Source organism: Theobroma umbraticum, unplaced genomic scaffold (genome assembly GCF_002168275.2).
Source record: "Theobroma umbraticum cultivar Fairchild unplaced genomic scaffold, ASM216827v3 scaffold_12.1, whole genome shotgun sequence".
Taxonomy (NCBI): Eukaryota; Viridiplantae; Streptophyta; class Magnoliopsida; order Malvales; family Malvaceae; genus Theobroma; species Theobroma umbraticum.
In genome coordinates, this window is record NW_018397269.1 from 3,092,036 (window position 1) to 3,108,234 (window position 16,199).

General features: G+C 33.5%; 1 protein-coding gene across 1 annotated transcript in view; it reads left to right on the forward strand.

The window, feature by feature from the left end:
* The window catches only part of LOC110426051 (ARM repeat superfamily protein), a 21,662-nt gene that overhangs the window by 1,552 nt on the left and 3,911 nt on the right, over positions 1–16,199 (forward strand). Inside the window, exons 3-20 of the mRNA XM_021441129.1 lie at positions 1,238–1,324; positions 1,533–1,685; positions 1,765–1,860; positions 2,269–2,328; positions 2,433–2,551; positions 3,938–4,025; positions 6,780–6,884; positions 6,961–7,065; positions 7,145–7,197; positions 7,334–7,397; positions 7,501–7,635; positions 8,227–8,339; positions 8,425–8,518; positions 9,180–9,399; positions 10,849–10,979; positions 12,259–12,405; positions 12,619–12,747; positions 14,760–14,858. Of these exons, the coding sequence (XP_021296804.1) occupies positions 1,238–1,324; positions 1,533–1,685; positions 1,765–1,860; positions 2,269–2,328; positions 2,433–2,551; positions 3,938–4,025; positions 6,780–6,884; positions 6,961–7,065; positions 7,145–7,197; positions 7,334–7,397; positions 7,501–7,635; positions 8,227–8,339; positions 8,425–8,518; positions 9,180–9,399; positions 10,849–10,979; positions 12,259–12,405; positions 12,619–12,747; positions 14,760–14,858 (1,998 nt within the window). The remainder of the gene's footprint in view (positions 1–1,237; positions 1,325–1,532; positions 1,686–1,764; positions 1,861–2,268; positions 2,329–2,432; positions 2,552–3,937; positions 4,026–6,779; positions 6,885–6,960; positions 7,066–7,144; positions 7,198–7,333; positions 7,398–7,500; positions 7,636–8,226; positions 8,340–8,424; positions 8,519–9,179; positions 9,400–10,848; positions 10,980–12,258; positions 12,406–12,618; positions 12,748–14,759; positions 14,859–16,199) is intronic.

Genomic DNA, 16,199 nt, shown 5'->3' on the forward strand with positions numbered 1-16,199 from the left:
TCTCTCATGAAAAATATTATTTACAGCAGCCTATATATATATATATATATATATGTTAACCCTAAAACGGGAAGTTATCACAAATATAGAAAGCACAATATTAGGCCCTAATAATCAGACACAAAATACAATAATTATTCCTCAAATTATTCCTAAAAAGTCTCTACCAAACACCAGTCAACAGAAACAAAAAAAAAAAAAATCAGATAAAAACAAAATGAAATCAAGTGGGAAAATTGAAGCAAATGAAATAGATGAGTGTGGAATAATGTAATTCTCCTTATAATTTTATGAATTATTAAGGGTAAAGTGATAATGTAAAAAATCTGATTAAGTATTTGTTACTACAGATTAGTACGTTTTGGAACAGCTATAACTTGTAGCTTTGTCTAAAAGCCCAAAATGGACTTCTGCATAAGTTAGACATTTAAAAATTGGAGAGCCAGACAGATTGCTTCTGTTTTTGTAGTAGAAAAGCTCTTCCATAAGTCAGGCCAAACATCCACTCGCTCATATTGGAAAAGTCTCGATGGAATGGTTAACAGAGTATATTTTTTGGTTTGTGGCTGGTGAAGTAGGTTTAAGTGCTGAATGCCTTGAAGCTAACTAACTGAACATGATAATCTTTTGGTAAGTTGTTGAGAATAAAAATCTTCTTATTTTACTTTGGAATTTGTTATGCCATTTGTTGTTAGCACTGGTTTAAAATTTAATTTTATATTTTGTTGAGACGTAGAAGCTAAATGGCTAATAAAAGTTTTGGAACTGAATGCTGAAGTGGCTTCAATTAATCATCTCAAACTAATTCATCTTATCTCCTTTGGTTTGATTTATGTTCTTGTGTGATTCTAGTCAAGTCCATATATGCCTCTGTGTGGTAGCCTTCATTCATGTTTTTTGGCTCTAAGGCACACAGGGGTTGCTATGTGCCATGCAGTTGCAGAAAATTTTGTAAACAGTCTTGATACAATTCAACTGTCCCTGTTTTTATGTGTGATGATTTTGAAATAAGCAGTAGTTTGCCATATTGTGTGATTTATTTGTTAATTTTTGGCTTTATTCTTGTGTTTCTGATTCTGAACCATTAAATTGCTAGCTGATTTTATCATCTTACTTGCAATACTGGCAGATCATGTGTTTTGTTACTTAATGACACTTGTAAATGAATTTGATTTGTTACTTTGCAATAACAAGAATTAATGCTCATGCTCATGAAATTTGTAAAATTGTGTCACAGTTGTCAGAGCTAGTGAATGTGGAGGGCTATAGTGATTGGATACGATTGGTTGCTGAGTTCACTTTGAAGTCTTTGCAATCCTGGCAGGTTGATTGATGTTTATTACTTCAAGTATTTAGGAAACTAATTTATGGTCTTATGTGGCTTAATGAGGGTTCCAACAACCTGTAAACTATTTTTCTAGGACCTTGAGCCATTACTTGTGAGCTATTTGTTTGAGAACCTTGAACCATTTACTTTTGATTCATGATACCTTGTGCAACAGAAGCTTATTAGGTTTATACTTTTGTACTAGTGGGCCAGTAGCAGTGTATACTACCTATTAGGGCTATGGTCCAGATTGGTGTCATCTGTTCCATATCTGAAGGGTGATGCTCCAAGTTTGCTGGATGAATTTGTTCCTAAGATCACTGAGAGTTTTCTCACATCAAGATTCAACTCTGTGCAGGTATCTTGCCTCTTGCTTATCCTTTGGGATTAATTGATGTAACTTGAATATTATTGTCCCTTTTCTGTGTGTTCTGTAGGCTGGATTCCCCGATGATCTTTCTGAGAATCCATTGGATAATGTTGAACTGCTTCAGGATCAGCTGGATTGCTTTCCTTACCTTTGCAGATTCCAGGTTTAATAGCTATTTCTTCTCGTTACTTTCATTTGTTTGAAAATGGTCTGGATTTTTTAAGCTTTTCTTTAGCTCCCTTATCTCAGATTTGCATGTCTTTCCTTGTTGGAAGTCTCCAAATGAATGCATATTTAGAATTTATGAGTTTTCTTTATTCTTTGAGCTTTTTTTTTAACTATTTAAAAACCTTTAAGCTTTAGTAGTTGGGAAAAATTTTCAGAATTTCATTGCAAGGAAAAAAAAAAGGTCAAAGGGCATTTATTACATCTCACAAAACTTATGCTGGTCAACTGTGATATGTAGAATGAGCAGAGGATCTGATACTTTTAATTCCTAATCTTCTTTTGAATTGTGTTTTATTATACTATTTTATTTGCTTCCTGATTTCTTTATATCCTTGAGTTGCAGTATGAAAGCAGTGGTTTGTATATAATAAACATGATGGAGCCTATTCTGCAGTCATACACGGTATGGTAATTTATCGGTGAGGCCTCGTTTTGGAGTTGGCATATTGATAGATATTTTCACTTGATGGTCCAACTCTATTCAATGCTTTTAATTCACTTTTGCAGGAAAGAGCAAGATTGCAGACCTGTGATAAAAATGAACTCGCTGTTATTGAAGCTAAACTTACTTGGATTGTTCATATTATTGCTGCCATTCTTAAGATAAAACAATGTACTGGTTGTAGGTAAGAAATTTTTCACTTCTTATTTTAGTTTTGTTAACTATAAAATTACATTATTCCTTTAAGTTTGACCCAATAACTAAAATGTCCCAAACATTCTAATTTTAGCCGTCATGTGACTGCTTTCAAGAATAATGATCACATTCTTTTACTGTGGGCATTAAATTTATCAACTTAGTTGCTACATCAGTGTCACATGTTAACATGAATGCCACATTTCATCTTATTTGACATTCTAATGTGAAAATTTGATTAAAATGAAAAAAATTGGAAAAGTTAACTAATAATAACTGAAATACTGGTGTTGTTTGCATTTTAATGAAAGCTGAATAGTAATTGTGTTTAGCTCACTGAAAGATGACAACACCTATCTTTGCTTACTTTCAGAAGGAAATGAAAATGAAAAATATCTCATGTTAAAGAAAAGAGAGACGACCCGATAAATTAAAAACCCATTTTTAAAATTGATCCACCTAAATATCCACAAGTGAAATTTGAGAGATTCCTGGTGGTCATTTCACAAGTGAAATGAATGAAAAAAGATTTTGAAGTCAATTCCCTCAAACCTGTTTATCAGAGACGAACTCTATTGTTAGAACGTATCAGGAGATCTTGCTTTTATTACTGTTTTAACTTATAGCCTCTCTAGGAAATTAAGGGCAGGATTTGGAATGACTAGAACCAACTTCTTAGTATCCTGGACATTGATTTTGGTTGTTACACAGTTGGAGGGTTTTCTCTTTGTCCATGTAGTTATGAAGATCTTTCTGTATTGTCCTCTGTTTCTTCTGTTTTCCATTAAATCAGCAAATTTCTGGGTATAATTTTAAAAATTCAATTAAATACAAAAAGTAATTACATAATTAAGTTTCCTTGTGGGAATGAGCATTAAAGGGAGAGATCTGTCAAGACATCTGAGATTCTATGAGCTGGAAATTGGGGTTTCTGGACTAGGTTTGAAGAGTATGCAAAGGAAAAAATAATAGATAGAGGGTGTATAGTTTGAGGACTTTGCAATGAGAGTGATTTTAGAGAGGTATAAAAGAAGAAAGGATTTAAGGGGAAGTCAGAATGAAGAGAGAAAATTGTGGTAGTTAGCGTAGATAGAAGAAAACTGAAAAAGGAGAAAGAAGAATTAAAAAAAAAAGAAACAAAAAATGCAAACTAAGTCAAATATGAACATATCAGGTTGTTAATATTGCACATTTAACATTAACTAACTGAGCGATTTAATTGATCTTTCTTCAAAATTTTGGTCACTTGATTGTTAATATGAAATTGTATGGACATTTTAGTCTTATTGTTTGAACTTTTGGGATGTTATTTTTAGTTTTACTCAGCTGGCATCCTTCAGAGTTATCAATCTATCTGTTACATTTCTTCATGCAGTATGGAGTCACAAGAAGTGCTTGATGCGGAACTCTCAGCTCGCGTTCTGCAGTTAATAAATGTCACTGACAGTGGATTACACAGTCAGGTATACCAGGAGTGGTAACTCAGTTTAGATAATATTTATTTTTAATAAAATATGTAAATTAAGTTGTATGATTTGGATGTTGAAGTCCTATTTTTCTCACCCGATAATGGTATAACTATGTTGCTTGGACTTGTCAAAAGTTGATTACCTTTGTTGAGACAAGGGTTTGGGATCTATGTTGACACAGTGAAAAGCCCAAGGCATGTGTTCATGGCATGCCAACAACATTGTTGGCAGCAGACAGGATTTCTAGATTGTTGGTGCCATAGTGGGTAAGGATAGAAAAGGGTTAAGTATCTCAACGAGAGAGAAGGAAACCAAAGAAAAAAAAAAAGAAGCTAAAACAGGGAGGAAGAAAGATGAAGTGGCATGATCAAAGTGGTTTCATCTTGGCAGCCTGCTGCCATCACAAAGATGATGACAATGAGCGGAAGCTGCTGTGCTTGGGTGTTCTTAAGGGGGAGGGGAAAAGAAATAAGGTATAACATGATTCCTGGGTTTTGGACTTAATCTTGAACTAATAATTCGTGGTCTAGTTGGTTATTTGGGTTTCTTTTAAACCTTCTTTTAATCTGTGTGTTTCCTATAACAAACTTGGGCTAATAATACTCTTTTGTTTTTTAGTTTCTAAATGGTGTGGGCCTTTTACAAATAAAATGGACTAGTTTCACATCGCAACACTTGCTTTTCCAATTTTTCCAATAGAGAATACGCTAATTCTGTGATTCAGGAGCATCCTAGAATTTTACTGAGTGGTAATATTGATGATGATGATTTCTGTGATCTTGTGCTCATGAATACTGCTCTTATTTTCTTGGGTAATTCTTGATAATGTAATCATGACATGGAACTTCACACTAAGCTTAATGCTTATGCATTTTCTAGAGGTGATAACCTACAAAAGAAAGTTGTTAAAATAAAACTGTTCATTCCTTTTTGGGTAGCAATATAAATGATTTTTATCTGCGGAGGAGTTTGAAGCTGAGAGTAGTTGACGTCAAGATTTTTATCTTATAGTTAGCAAGTTTATGACTTTGTGTAGAATGACCAGATTGGTGAATTACTATAACAAGGTCTTGAAGGTTAGCAGTTGTTTGAAGAATCTCAAGAGTTGCTTACCACTGATTTGCCACCTGTTTTACTACAAACCATGATTTTCTAGCATGCAAGTGATTTGGTTCTAGAGCTGCATTGGCTTACATGCCAGCTTGTAGGATGCCTATTTCATGAGATGATAATCCCTGGTGCTTGTCTAGCCTTGCTCCTATGAGGGATAGTTCATCGATGATGTGAGTTTGGCTTGCCACTTACAGATTACAACCAATTATTGGTTTCCCTGACCTTGTTTAGGAAACATATTCAGTTAATTACTGATTCCGTGGTGTTCTCTAAATCTGATCTAAAAAGTCATTGCCAGCCATGCTAAGGAGTGGTGATGAGTGGAAAATGGTCTTTATGAATGGTTAGGGGTAATGTTTGATCTCGAATGCATCAAGCACGTCGAGGCAAAGTTCTGAAATGAAATTTGGCTGGTAATGCTTAAGGTGTATTTGTGTGGTGTAAGATGCATGTTTAGCAATTGTCAAGAATAATGGGTTAAGTGGTGTTATCTCACAGTTAAGAGCGTTTGTTGTGGCCTTATATTCAACTTGAGCCTCTTCACCTATTGTTGATTGGTTTTAGATTGGATGCTTATCATGGCACCCCAAGTTCATATGCTCTTTTTTTTTTTTTTTTGTTATTTGTTGTTAGTTGTCAATGTGGTAGGCTTATTTATTTTGGTTGTTAGTTTTAGGCCTACATGTGAGAAGTGTTAAGTGCTATTACCCACATCAGTTTAATTTGACGATTTGTTGCAGCCTTATTAAGGTTACGCCATTTCACCTATGGCTAATTGGTGTTAAATTCTAGCATGTTTTAATGTGGGAAGACCTAGGTGCAACATCAAAAGAAAAATATTACTATTATTATCTTATTCTAGAAAATAGGGGGATAAGTTGTTTGAAATTTGAAGGATAAGATGTTGCAGCCATTTTATTATCTATAGATTGTTGCCTTTTGTTGTGTGAATGGTTAAATTAATACTAAGGCTCTATTGATGTTGTTGGGATCAAAATGTTTGATTTTCTTCCATGGTTTGACATGCAAGTTCTGTTCATTGAGGAGGTTAAGCTTAATTTGTTGTATGAATGGAAGTGGCTTGATTGTTATTGTTACCTGTGGGTCAATGTTTTCATTGACATGGCAGTTTTTTGTTTGTCACCATTGTTTTAGGTTAATATGCTGGAAGTTTATTATTTCAAAATTATATACTGGAAGTTGAAGGGCTGAACATCTTACTGCTTAATCCAATGGAAAAGGGGAGGATTATTGTAATCCTGTGGGATAGGATGATAGGTATGGGGTAGGTTTGCACGCACCAAAAATTGGATAGAATGATAGTATCTAATAAAATCCAGTTACCTTATTTTATCCATCCTCTGTTGTCCTGTGCACCAAATGCACCCTCATTCCTTCCATACTTAACTTGAAAGACTATTACCTACTATTAAACATCTGCTGATCTATTCTCTTGATAGTCCATTAATCATGTTCTTAATCAACCACCTCTAATGGGTAGATCCTTTGAATGTACTGAACATGTTATGGCCTTCTCTTGTTATGCATTGAAGCATTATTATTAATCCACGAACTATATTTCTTGAATTTTACAATTTTATGTGTCATTGATTCCATGAATTTGGCATTTGGCAGAGGTATGGTGAGTTAAGTAAACAAAGACTTGATCGAGCAATTCTGACCTTCTTTCAGCATTTTCGCAAGTCTTATGTTGGTGATCAAGCAATGCATTCATCTAAGGTAAAAAAAGTTATATTTTTTTTTTGTAAAATCTAGTGGTTTGTATGTTAGTTGAGCCTTTCACTTTCTGTTACAGCAGTTATATGCTCGTTTATCTGAGCTGCTTGGACTGCATGATCACCTATTACTATTAAATGTGATTGTTGGGAAGATAGCTACAAATCTAAAGTGCTACACAGAGGTTAGTGTTTTGATCTTGCTATGTCTTTGTATTATCATGCCGATGGTTGATACATTAGCTTAATTGGTGTTTATTTCAGAGTGAGGAAGTCATTGATCATACTCTAAGTTTATTCTTGGAGCTGGCATCTGGGTAAGCTTTTCTCAGTTTTAAGCTTTTCCCAGTTTTTGTCTAATAGAATTAAAGCTGTTTGTTGTTTTGTCTGATAAAAGTCGTACACTTCCCAATACAGTAATTTGCTTGTTTGACCAATGAATAATTTCGGCAGATACATGACTGGAAAGTTGCTTCTGAAGCTGGAGACTGTTAAATTTATAATTGCAAATCATACTGTAATTCCACTCACAACATATTTCTTTTTTGTCTAATTGCTTTAATTTGTTTGTTTTACATGAATTCTTCATCATGAAATTATTTCTTGAAACTTGATTTCAGAGAGAGCATTTTCCTTTCCTAGAAGAATATAGATGCTCCCGTAGCAGGACAACTTTCTATTACACCATTGGTTGGTTGATATTCATGGAGGATAGCCCTGTGAAATTCAAGTCTTCAATGGAACCACTTTTGCAAGTACACTCTCTTTCTTACAAAGTGACATGATAGTCCCCTTTACGTATGCTTATTGGTAAAAATATTTGTTATGATTTGTATCATAACCTTTGAAGGATGAAGTTAGCTGCTTTTTGGGGGATGGGAAATGCAAGTAGTATGTGCTTTAATGAGTTGTCATTTATGCGATAAGGATGTTGGACAGAATGCCTCTCTAATTTCTTTGGAAGCTCTGTGTGCTTTTGTTGAGTTTATGGGTTGTGTTCTTGTTATTGGATTGTTTTAGCTTCATTAGACTTAAATTAGTTAATTGTTATAAGGTATGGGGTAACAGACTTGGAGTTGTCCTTCCGGGTTGGTTCATATTGGCTACGTGTTGGGGCCTCTTTTTGTTGAAATTTGTATTTCAACTATTTATTAATAAAATTATGCTTGCTTTTCAAAAAAAAAAAAACTTTGTCAGCATAAAAATTGTTATTGTATGACTTAATGTGCATAAATACCAATTCTCTGTTTTTATGGTTTTTAACATGACATTGTTCTGTTGTTTTTCCATTATTTATCTTTTCATTTACACTTTAGTCATCAAAATAATGTTTTGTGGTGCTTCAGGTCTTTCTCAGCCTGGAGTCAACACCTGATTCAGTATTTCGTACTGATGCTGTTAAGTATGCTTTAATTGGATTAATGAGGGATCTTAGAGGTATTGCGATGGCCACAAACAGGTTTGTATTATGTGCAATACGTGAATTCTTCTAAATGTAGGCAATTCCTCAAATAATGTATTTTTTCATTTCTCGAATTCCTTAGTCGTAGAACATACGGTCTTCTATTTGATTGGCTATATCCTGCGCACATGCCACTTATCTTGAAAGGCATTACTCACTGGACTGACACACCAGAGGTACATTCTTAACTCTTGTTATAGCATTAGGGTCTCAACGTAGCAATTTTTGTTTACACATTTATACATTTGGGTTGAAGATCCTTCAATTAAGTTTTTCCTGTTCTAGCAGATGTGTTACCATTAATAGAACAACTTTGCTCTCATATTAGTCAGTCAATGTTGTAGATGACCTAACCATCTTTGCTACTTCTGGCGTATCTGCCAGTTTTTTCTCAGCTGCTGCTATGCTGGATTTGTTATTTGTTGTAGTCTTGTCTTGTTCAACTATTTTAGCACTCTATCTTGTTGTACTCTTTTTGTCAGGGAATTCAGAATATTAAAGGTAGGTCTGTCCTGGGCCTTCAAAAAACTGTTCCCACTTATTTTTGATGAGCATTACTTAAGATTGGACTCAGGAAACTATTTTTTGCTTCTATCTTGTGTAATTTGGTTGTTACATTTGCTCCACCATTCTCTCACCTCATCAACGACTGGAAGATATTGTGAACTAGAGTTACTTGTAACTTCTGCATGTCTTTTTGTAGTCTCTGTATTTTTATTTTATTATTTTTACTTTTCTCCATCTAAATATTAATTTAAATGTGGTGCATTTGTTGCATTAGTATCACGCCAATAAACTCTTGTACTGGGTATGTAATTGTTTCATTTAACACTGCAGGTTACCACCCCATTGTTAAAATTCATGGCTGAGTTTGTCTTGAACAAGGCACAACGCTTGACTTTTGACTCGTCTTCTCCTAATGGGATTCTTCTTTTCCGTGAAGTCAGTAAACTACTTGTAGCATATGGGACAAGGATATTATCTTTGCCTAATCCGGCTGATATATATGCCTTCAAGTACAAGGGAATATGGATTTCACTAACTATTCTGGCAAGAGGTCAGAATATGAACCTGCAATTGTTATATTTATTTATTTGATCAATGGAGACTCCAAACACTAAATTGAACCAAGGAGTGGCAAACCCTGTGTAAAGCTAATTTTTAGGTCTAGAAGATCAATAAAGTCTAAGGCACTCTTTATTTTGGGTTTAGTTGGAGTACCAGCAATACTTTTCTATATTTACTATGCACATGTTTCATTAAATTGGTATTGTTCTTTTATCTTTTTTATATATTTTTTTTCTTCCTTATCTTCCAGTGCTTCCACTCTCTTTTGATATAGATGTTCATTAGTGTATACATTTAAATGTTACGATGAGCTAGCTTTTTAAGAAGTTTTGTTCTGCCGAGCATGTAGTGTTGATCTTTTTAGGAAGTTTTGCAGTTGTTCAAGATTTATAAACATGTAGTGTCGAGCTGTCCACAGGCTTAGCAACCCACCATCCTAGTAGCCAAGTCCAATATTTGAGCAGGCTACTGGTAAGAAAATCAGGCTGAAGTTTTTTGCGCTGTGCCTGGGCGCTAGAATTGAAGTTGTGGCCCAGCTTGAATATATGTTACTTTTATGTATTATATAATTTGTTTCAGTGCTTATGTGTACTCCCACATAGCACTGTTGCTTTTTTCTCTCTTCAAAGCATGTGCACCAGCCTCCAACTACTCCCTTCCTCAAAATCCCCCTTCCCCAAAATAAAACACAAGTCCAGAAGCAGCATGGAATTCCTTTTTTGGTCCTTTTCCTCAAGCATTACTCTATTTCCTCCTATTTTCTCTTTCCTCTTTCATCTTTTGGTTTAGGGTAACTGTTATTTTTGAGTTTCTGTTTATATCCATTGAACTTTTGAATTTCTTAATAGATTTCATTTCCATTCAAAGCTGAAAGTTTTATAATTGGATTTTGTTTCTTTCCATGATATGCGATTTTTACTTGGTTTTGCTTTCCTAATTTTCTGGGATTGGGTTTACCAGTTGATACTGAAATAAGAAACTAGTTGAAAGAATAGTTTCAAGTGACAGCTAGAAAAGATGATTAAGGCTGAGATATCCCATATTGCCCAAGAAGATTCTTTTCTTTGGATCATGCCATCATCTCATTATCCCATACTGTTCATGGTTTCTTAGATTTTTCCAAACTCTTTAAGGTTCTCTACAAAGGAAGTGGGATCTATATTAAAACTAGCTTATATGAACATTTATAAGAAAAAAAGGCACTAGAGTATTCTAAAGAAAATTATATAATTTAGGTGCAAAGTTTCCTTTTACTGGTTTTCTGTTATATGATTGAAATATTTTTTTTACTAATTACCAACATTAATTAGTCATTTACTTCAAGAATTTAATTTTGACCTCCTTGTTGGTAGCATCAAATTTGTATTTGTTGCTTATTGTGCTTTATTTAAGATTTCAGCAAATCACAAATTAACTTGTCACTTTTAATTAATGGCAGCTCTTGCTGGAAACTATGTAAACTTTGGTGTGTTTGAACTCTATGGTGATAGAGCACTCTCTGATGTGCTTGACGTTGCTCTAAAGATGACATTGTCAATTCCGTTGGCTGATATATTGGCATTTCGAAAGGTACACAAGATTTTGACTGCAATTTCTTCATTTGAGTTTCCACTGCAAACTGTCTTTCACAATTCTATCGTCGGAAGTGTCTGTCTAATCAGTAGCAAATCTTTTGGCAAACTTGCGTTGGAAGAACTTGAACGTTGTGCACTTACTAGTTGAGAAGTAAAATATTTTCTATATTTTGATTCATTAAGGATCTCAATTAAAAAAAAAGTGTGACTAAAGTAATTTTGCTGGTAGACTTGGTTGATGTTTACATTTCTGTGGATTCTCTTATATATTTGTATATGCACGAGCATGTGTGTATCAATATAGCATCAACAAGTCACCAAATTTTAGGAGCAGAAACAAATAATGTTTATGAAGGGAGGATAGCTAAAATATTAATCATCATTCAGCCAACACTATGATGTAAACGCTCCAACAATTGATGTGCTATCATCATTTTCAGATTCAACCACTTCTTTTGTACTTTTTCACCTAAAAAGACCTCTTTGGTCGTTCTTTATGATGTTGTCACCCTTCAAATTTTTCTCTCTAATTTTTTGTAATGTTTATTCAATCTTTTTGTATCATTCGCTTTGTCTGCCGTAGTCACTACTCTCCATTCCCAAAACAATTTAGATTTAAAGTTCTCAACTTTTTAGGCTCAATCTTTTCATTAAAATTTTAAAAACTGCAAATCTCTCAATGATAGACATTTCTCTTTGTTCCTTCTCTTATCCGTCTACTCTTCTGTGTCTCGCTCACTAATAAATTTGGATGACCAAACTTAGATTTAGTTGGTTTTCTTTTCCTTTTGTTTTCGCAATTTTCTCACTGAGAAAAAATGATGAATCAAATCATGGTTTCACTTATATCTTTTTTCATTACCTTCAATTTGAAGATTTTTTTTTTCTTTTCTTAAATTCCAATGCTAGTTAATTTGAACTTTGAATGGTTTGCTGTTTTAATAGTAAACTTTAGCCACTGGTTTATAGTGAGGTGTGAAAATGGTAGTTGGGAAGAGGAAGCGAGTTCTTAAGGGAAAATACATTCATTAGACAGTGAAAAGAAAGCTGGGAACTGATTGATTATTAGAAAAGCAAAAAGAAAAGAACAAACATTGCTTTTGTAAGCAAGCACCCAAAATAAAAATGATGAAGATCTAATAGTGGATCAGCCTGTTATGTAAAAATCTACTGAGGCACGATTAGCCCTTCTTTATCGTCCTGTTATGTAAATTTCTTGAACTATTTTACTAGAATGAATGGCAATATCATATTGTTTACTTATTCTTTTGCAGCTAACGAGGGCCTATTTCTCCTTCTTAGAGGTTCTATTCAACAGCCACATTAGTTTTATATTGAATTTGGATGCTGCAACATTTATGCATATTGTTGGTTCGCTTGAATCTGGTCTAAAAGGTCTGGATACAAATATCTCATCACAGGTTTGTATCTTGCTGTGAATTCTGTGGATCTTTACCTGCTCTTCTTTTATTGCTGGAACTGTTTATTTTAATATTTCAAGCTGTTTCTTGATTGTAAAAGTAGAATTTAACGGAGATTTTTATCGAAATTTTATCATTTCTGATGTCTTCCCCAGCCTTTATACCACATATATATTTAAAACTCAATCTCAGAGTCTAAACATTTCGTTTCAGTGTGCATCTGCTGTTGATAATTTGGCTGCTTTCTACTTCAACAACATCACTATGGGGGAGGCACCCACTTCACCAGCTGCTGTCAAACTTGCCCAGCATATTGCAGACTGTCCTAGTTTGTTTCCACAAGTAAGTGATGGACTTCCTAATATATTATGTTTCCTTTGTTATTATTTGCAGTTAGTGTTAAGAAAGTACATGTGTTGTGTGTTTTGGTTTGTTTCATTCTCCTCTTTATGGCCTCTATACACTCTAATATATCTTATTGTTTTGGTGCATAATACCACACAACTCACGCATAAAAATCTTCTACACATTCTGTCCCATTTAATTGCTTAGCTTATTTTTTACAGCATGATTTTCCTTCTACTGTTATCTTATATTCATGTGCTCTTTAAGAGCTTGATGTATCATTTAAAGTTGGCTCCAGTACATTATATAGAGTCGTATTGTTTCAGAACTTTTTCAAGTCTATCTTGTGAAATATGGTGTATCGCATTGCATCCTATGAAATATTTATGTATCTACCATAACATACATACATAATATGAGACTGACTTGCAGTAACTCAAATGCTTTGTAAGCCCATAATCATGTGGGCTCAAGTCTATTAATGAAGACTGTATAAATTTGTAAATAAAGTATTATGAACTCTTGAAATTATAATGTATTTAGTCATCAATTTAATAAGTAAATCTTATAAAAATGCTACTTAAGTATGATGAGTCCACTAAATCTTTTTCAGTACTAGGTCGACTGTATGAAGTTCTGTAAATATAATAAAGACTTTCATAAACAAAACCTGTGAACCTAATATCTGTTATTAAGATAATTTTTTTTTAATTCTTACTACGGATAAGTGCTATTTTTATGACAGATTAAACTGTGAATTATTTTTATAATAAAGATTTTGATAAGTATTTGAATTATTCTTTTTTTTTAATTTTTGAGAATGTTATGAAATACATTGTGAGGTTTTCTTCTTTAATTAATATGTGAAGAGATTTAATTTACTTCTGATTTAAGGTAACATTCAGCAAATATCAGTTTGTTCATGAACAAAAAAGGTTGCTTAAAATGCCCTCTCTCTCTCTCTCTCTCTCAGCATTGTTTGATTGCTTTATAGATTTTGTGAGTATTTTCTATGTTGGTATTTATCTTCAATTTCAAATGTATATGAGAAGAAAAGTCTTTTTTGTGAGTTATATATATATTTGCTTATTTATTTATATTTTCTTATAAAAAGCCTATTTTCCCTTTTCCATTCTTTCTACCAAGCAAAATGGTAGTCTTTGACATATGTGAATTTCGGATGATAGTCAAATGGGGATTGGAATCAAATACTTGATTCACCATATGGATGTCATACATACCAAGCTACACATTGTTTTGATGAGAAATGATTTTAGAAAATCAAAATATAGAAATGTGACATATTCTAAACTAGAAGAAGGATGTATTTGAATCAAATATTGACCTTTATTAAATTGAATGAAAGCGAAAGTTCATCATTCTTAGTTGTGTGATTATGCGTCTTACCAAATTGCCTAGAAGAATTATAGAATTATAGTCTTGGCCATATATGGTCAAGAAAAGAAGAAAGAAACAGGGTATGTTGAATACTGGGTGAACAATGTGTTCAGAATTCACCTAAGATGTGTTCAGAATTTACCTAAGATGACTTCGAATTCAGGATACTATGCTTGATGGACTTGAAGTATGATGTTAAAAACCTAATTTTGCTTTGGAATTTGGTGAGTCTTTTATGCACCAAAATATACATGTTCATTTCTGGTTGTCTACAAATAAATAAGTTAAAAGGCCCTCTCTTCATGCACTTAGATTGTGCTATGCATGCTTAATCTAAGTCTTGAAATCAGTAATGTTGGTAACTTGCTAATATAATTAAGAAATAATGGCCTTTCCTTTTCATGTAATATTAAGAGATTAACTCCTACTTTACGTAGCACATAATGTTAGCCATGTTAATATTTGAAAGTTGAACTTTAAGGGCTAACAGCAGTTGCTGTTATAAGGCATCAATCCTGCATTGTGGTTTGAACCATTAATATTTGCGATGGCTTCTTTCCCTATGTTTTGTTTTTTGGACAGTCCAATTACATTCTGTTCTTTCATTACAGATATTAAAGACGCTATTCGAGATAGTTTTATTTGAGGATTGTGGCAACCAGTGGAGTCTTAGCAGGCCTATGTTGAGCTTAATTCTTATCAGTGAGCAGGTGATGATTTGCTGATACTTTTCTTTAACTTTTCTGTTAAATCCTCTTTTAAGTTTAGGTCCAGCAGATGATTGATTTTTTTTCACAATTATTTACTTATGGAACGTTTTTAGAAATTTGTATAGTGAAGATTGGTGAGGAAACGTGAATAAAATGTGTTAGCGTTATCATTCTGTATGACTCAAATCCTTGGTCCTGTCTGTAAAATTATAGGATTATTAATGTGAAAAATAAGGATAGAAAACATTTTCATGTGCAGTGTTTCCATAAGCGGACCAGTAAGAGAATCGGTTTGAATGGTTCAATTTTGCCGTCTAATCTTAAGGATGTCAACATATATTACCTTAAAACTTCTCATGCCTTAGCAGCTGACCTTTAATTACATCAATAACAAATGTGGTGTTAGTGCTTCCAGCTGCCTGCATTTGATCAATTTCTTGTTCATTTCATTTTTTTTCCACGATAATTCAAACCTTTGAAGATTTCAGAGCAGGCTCAACATTGCTACTCCAAACTTTTGTTCCTTTTTCGTTCTATTCTTTTTTCTTTTAGTTATTCCATTTAACTAGTTTCTTTCTTATTTTTTTTGTTTTTCTTTTAATTCATTTTCTTCTCATCACTACCAGCCGTGTTTCTCTCTTCCTCTCCTCAGTTTCTTCCTCCATTTATATCATGGCTCAAGCCAGCAGCTTAGCATAGATTTTGGTATGAAAGTTTTTTATACCAAATCTGCTATGAAAACTTTTGACAGATCTGTTATGAAATTTTATAGATCTGATTTTTTATATCCCATATTCAATTTTATTTTTTTAAATAGTTGGATCATAAAAATATAAGATCTGATTTGAGTTTTGATAGCTTTTACTTCTCTCTAACAACTATTTTTGTGTAGTCAACGAGTTGCCGGCTTCTCTGGTTTTTGACTAATTTGCATTGCATGCCGCTTGATTTATATGTCTGGACTGGAGAGGCTAATGGTCTGCGGTTGAACCAGTTCAACCATATGGCCCGGTTCGTTTATGACAAAACTGGCCATGGGCCATGTAAAGGCAACCATGCTTTTAGTTGTAATTGAGCCTTATCAGGTTTGATATATGGTGTAGTTTACACATCAAGATGTGGTTTTTATTATAACTTTATGTTAGAATTTTGGGATAGAAGAACGTTGTCATTTTAATTTCCATATGACTTAGATCCTTCTTGTTGTCTGTAAAACTCTCATATCATTAAGGTTATCATATGTATTGGGGATGAGAGAGTTGTAGATTGAGACAGGTTCTTATAGAAACTTATGGTAGAATTTATAGTTTGACCTGCTGCTTTCTATCATAAATAAGTATA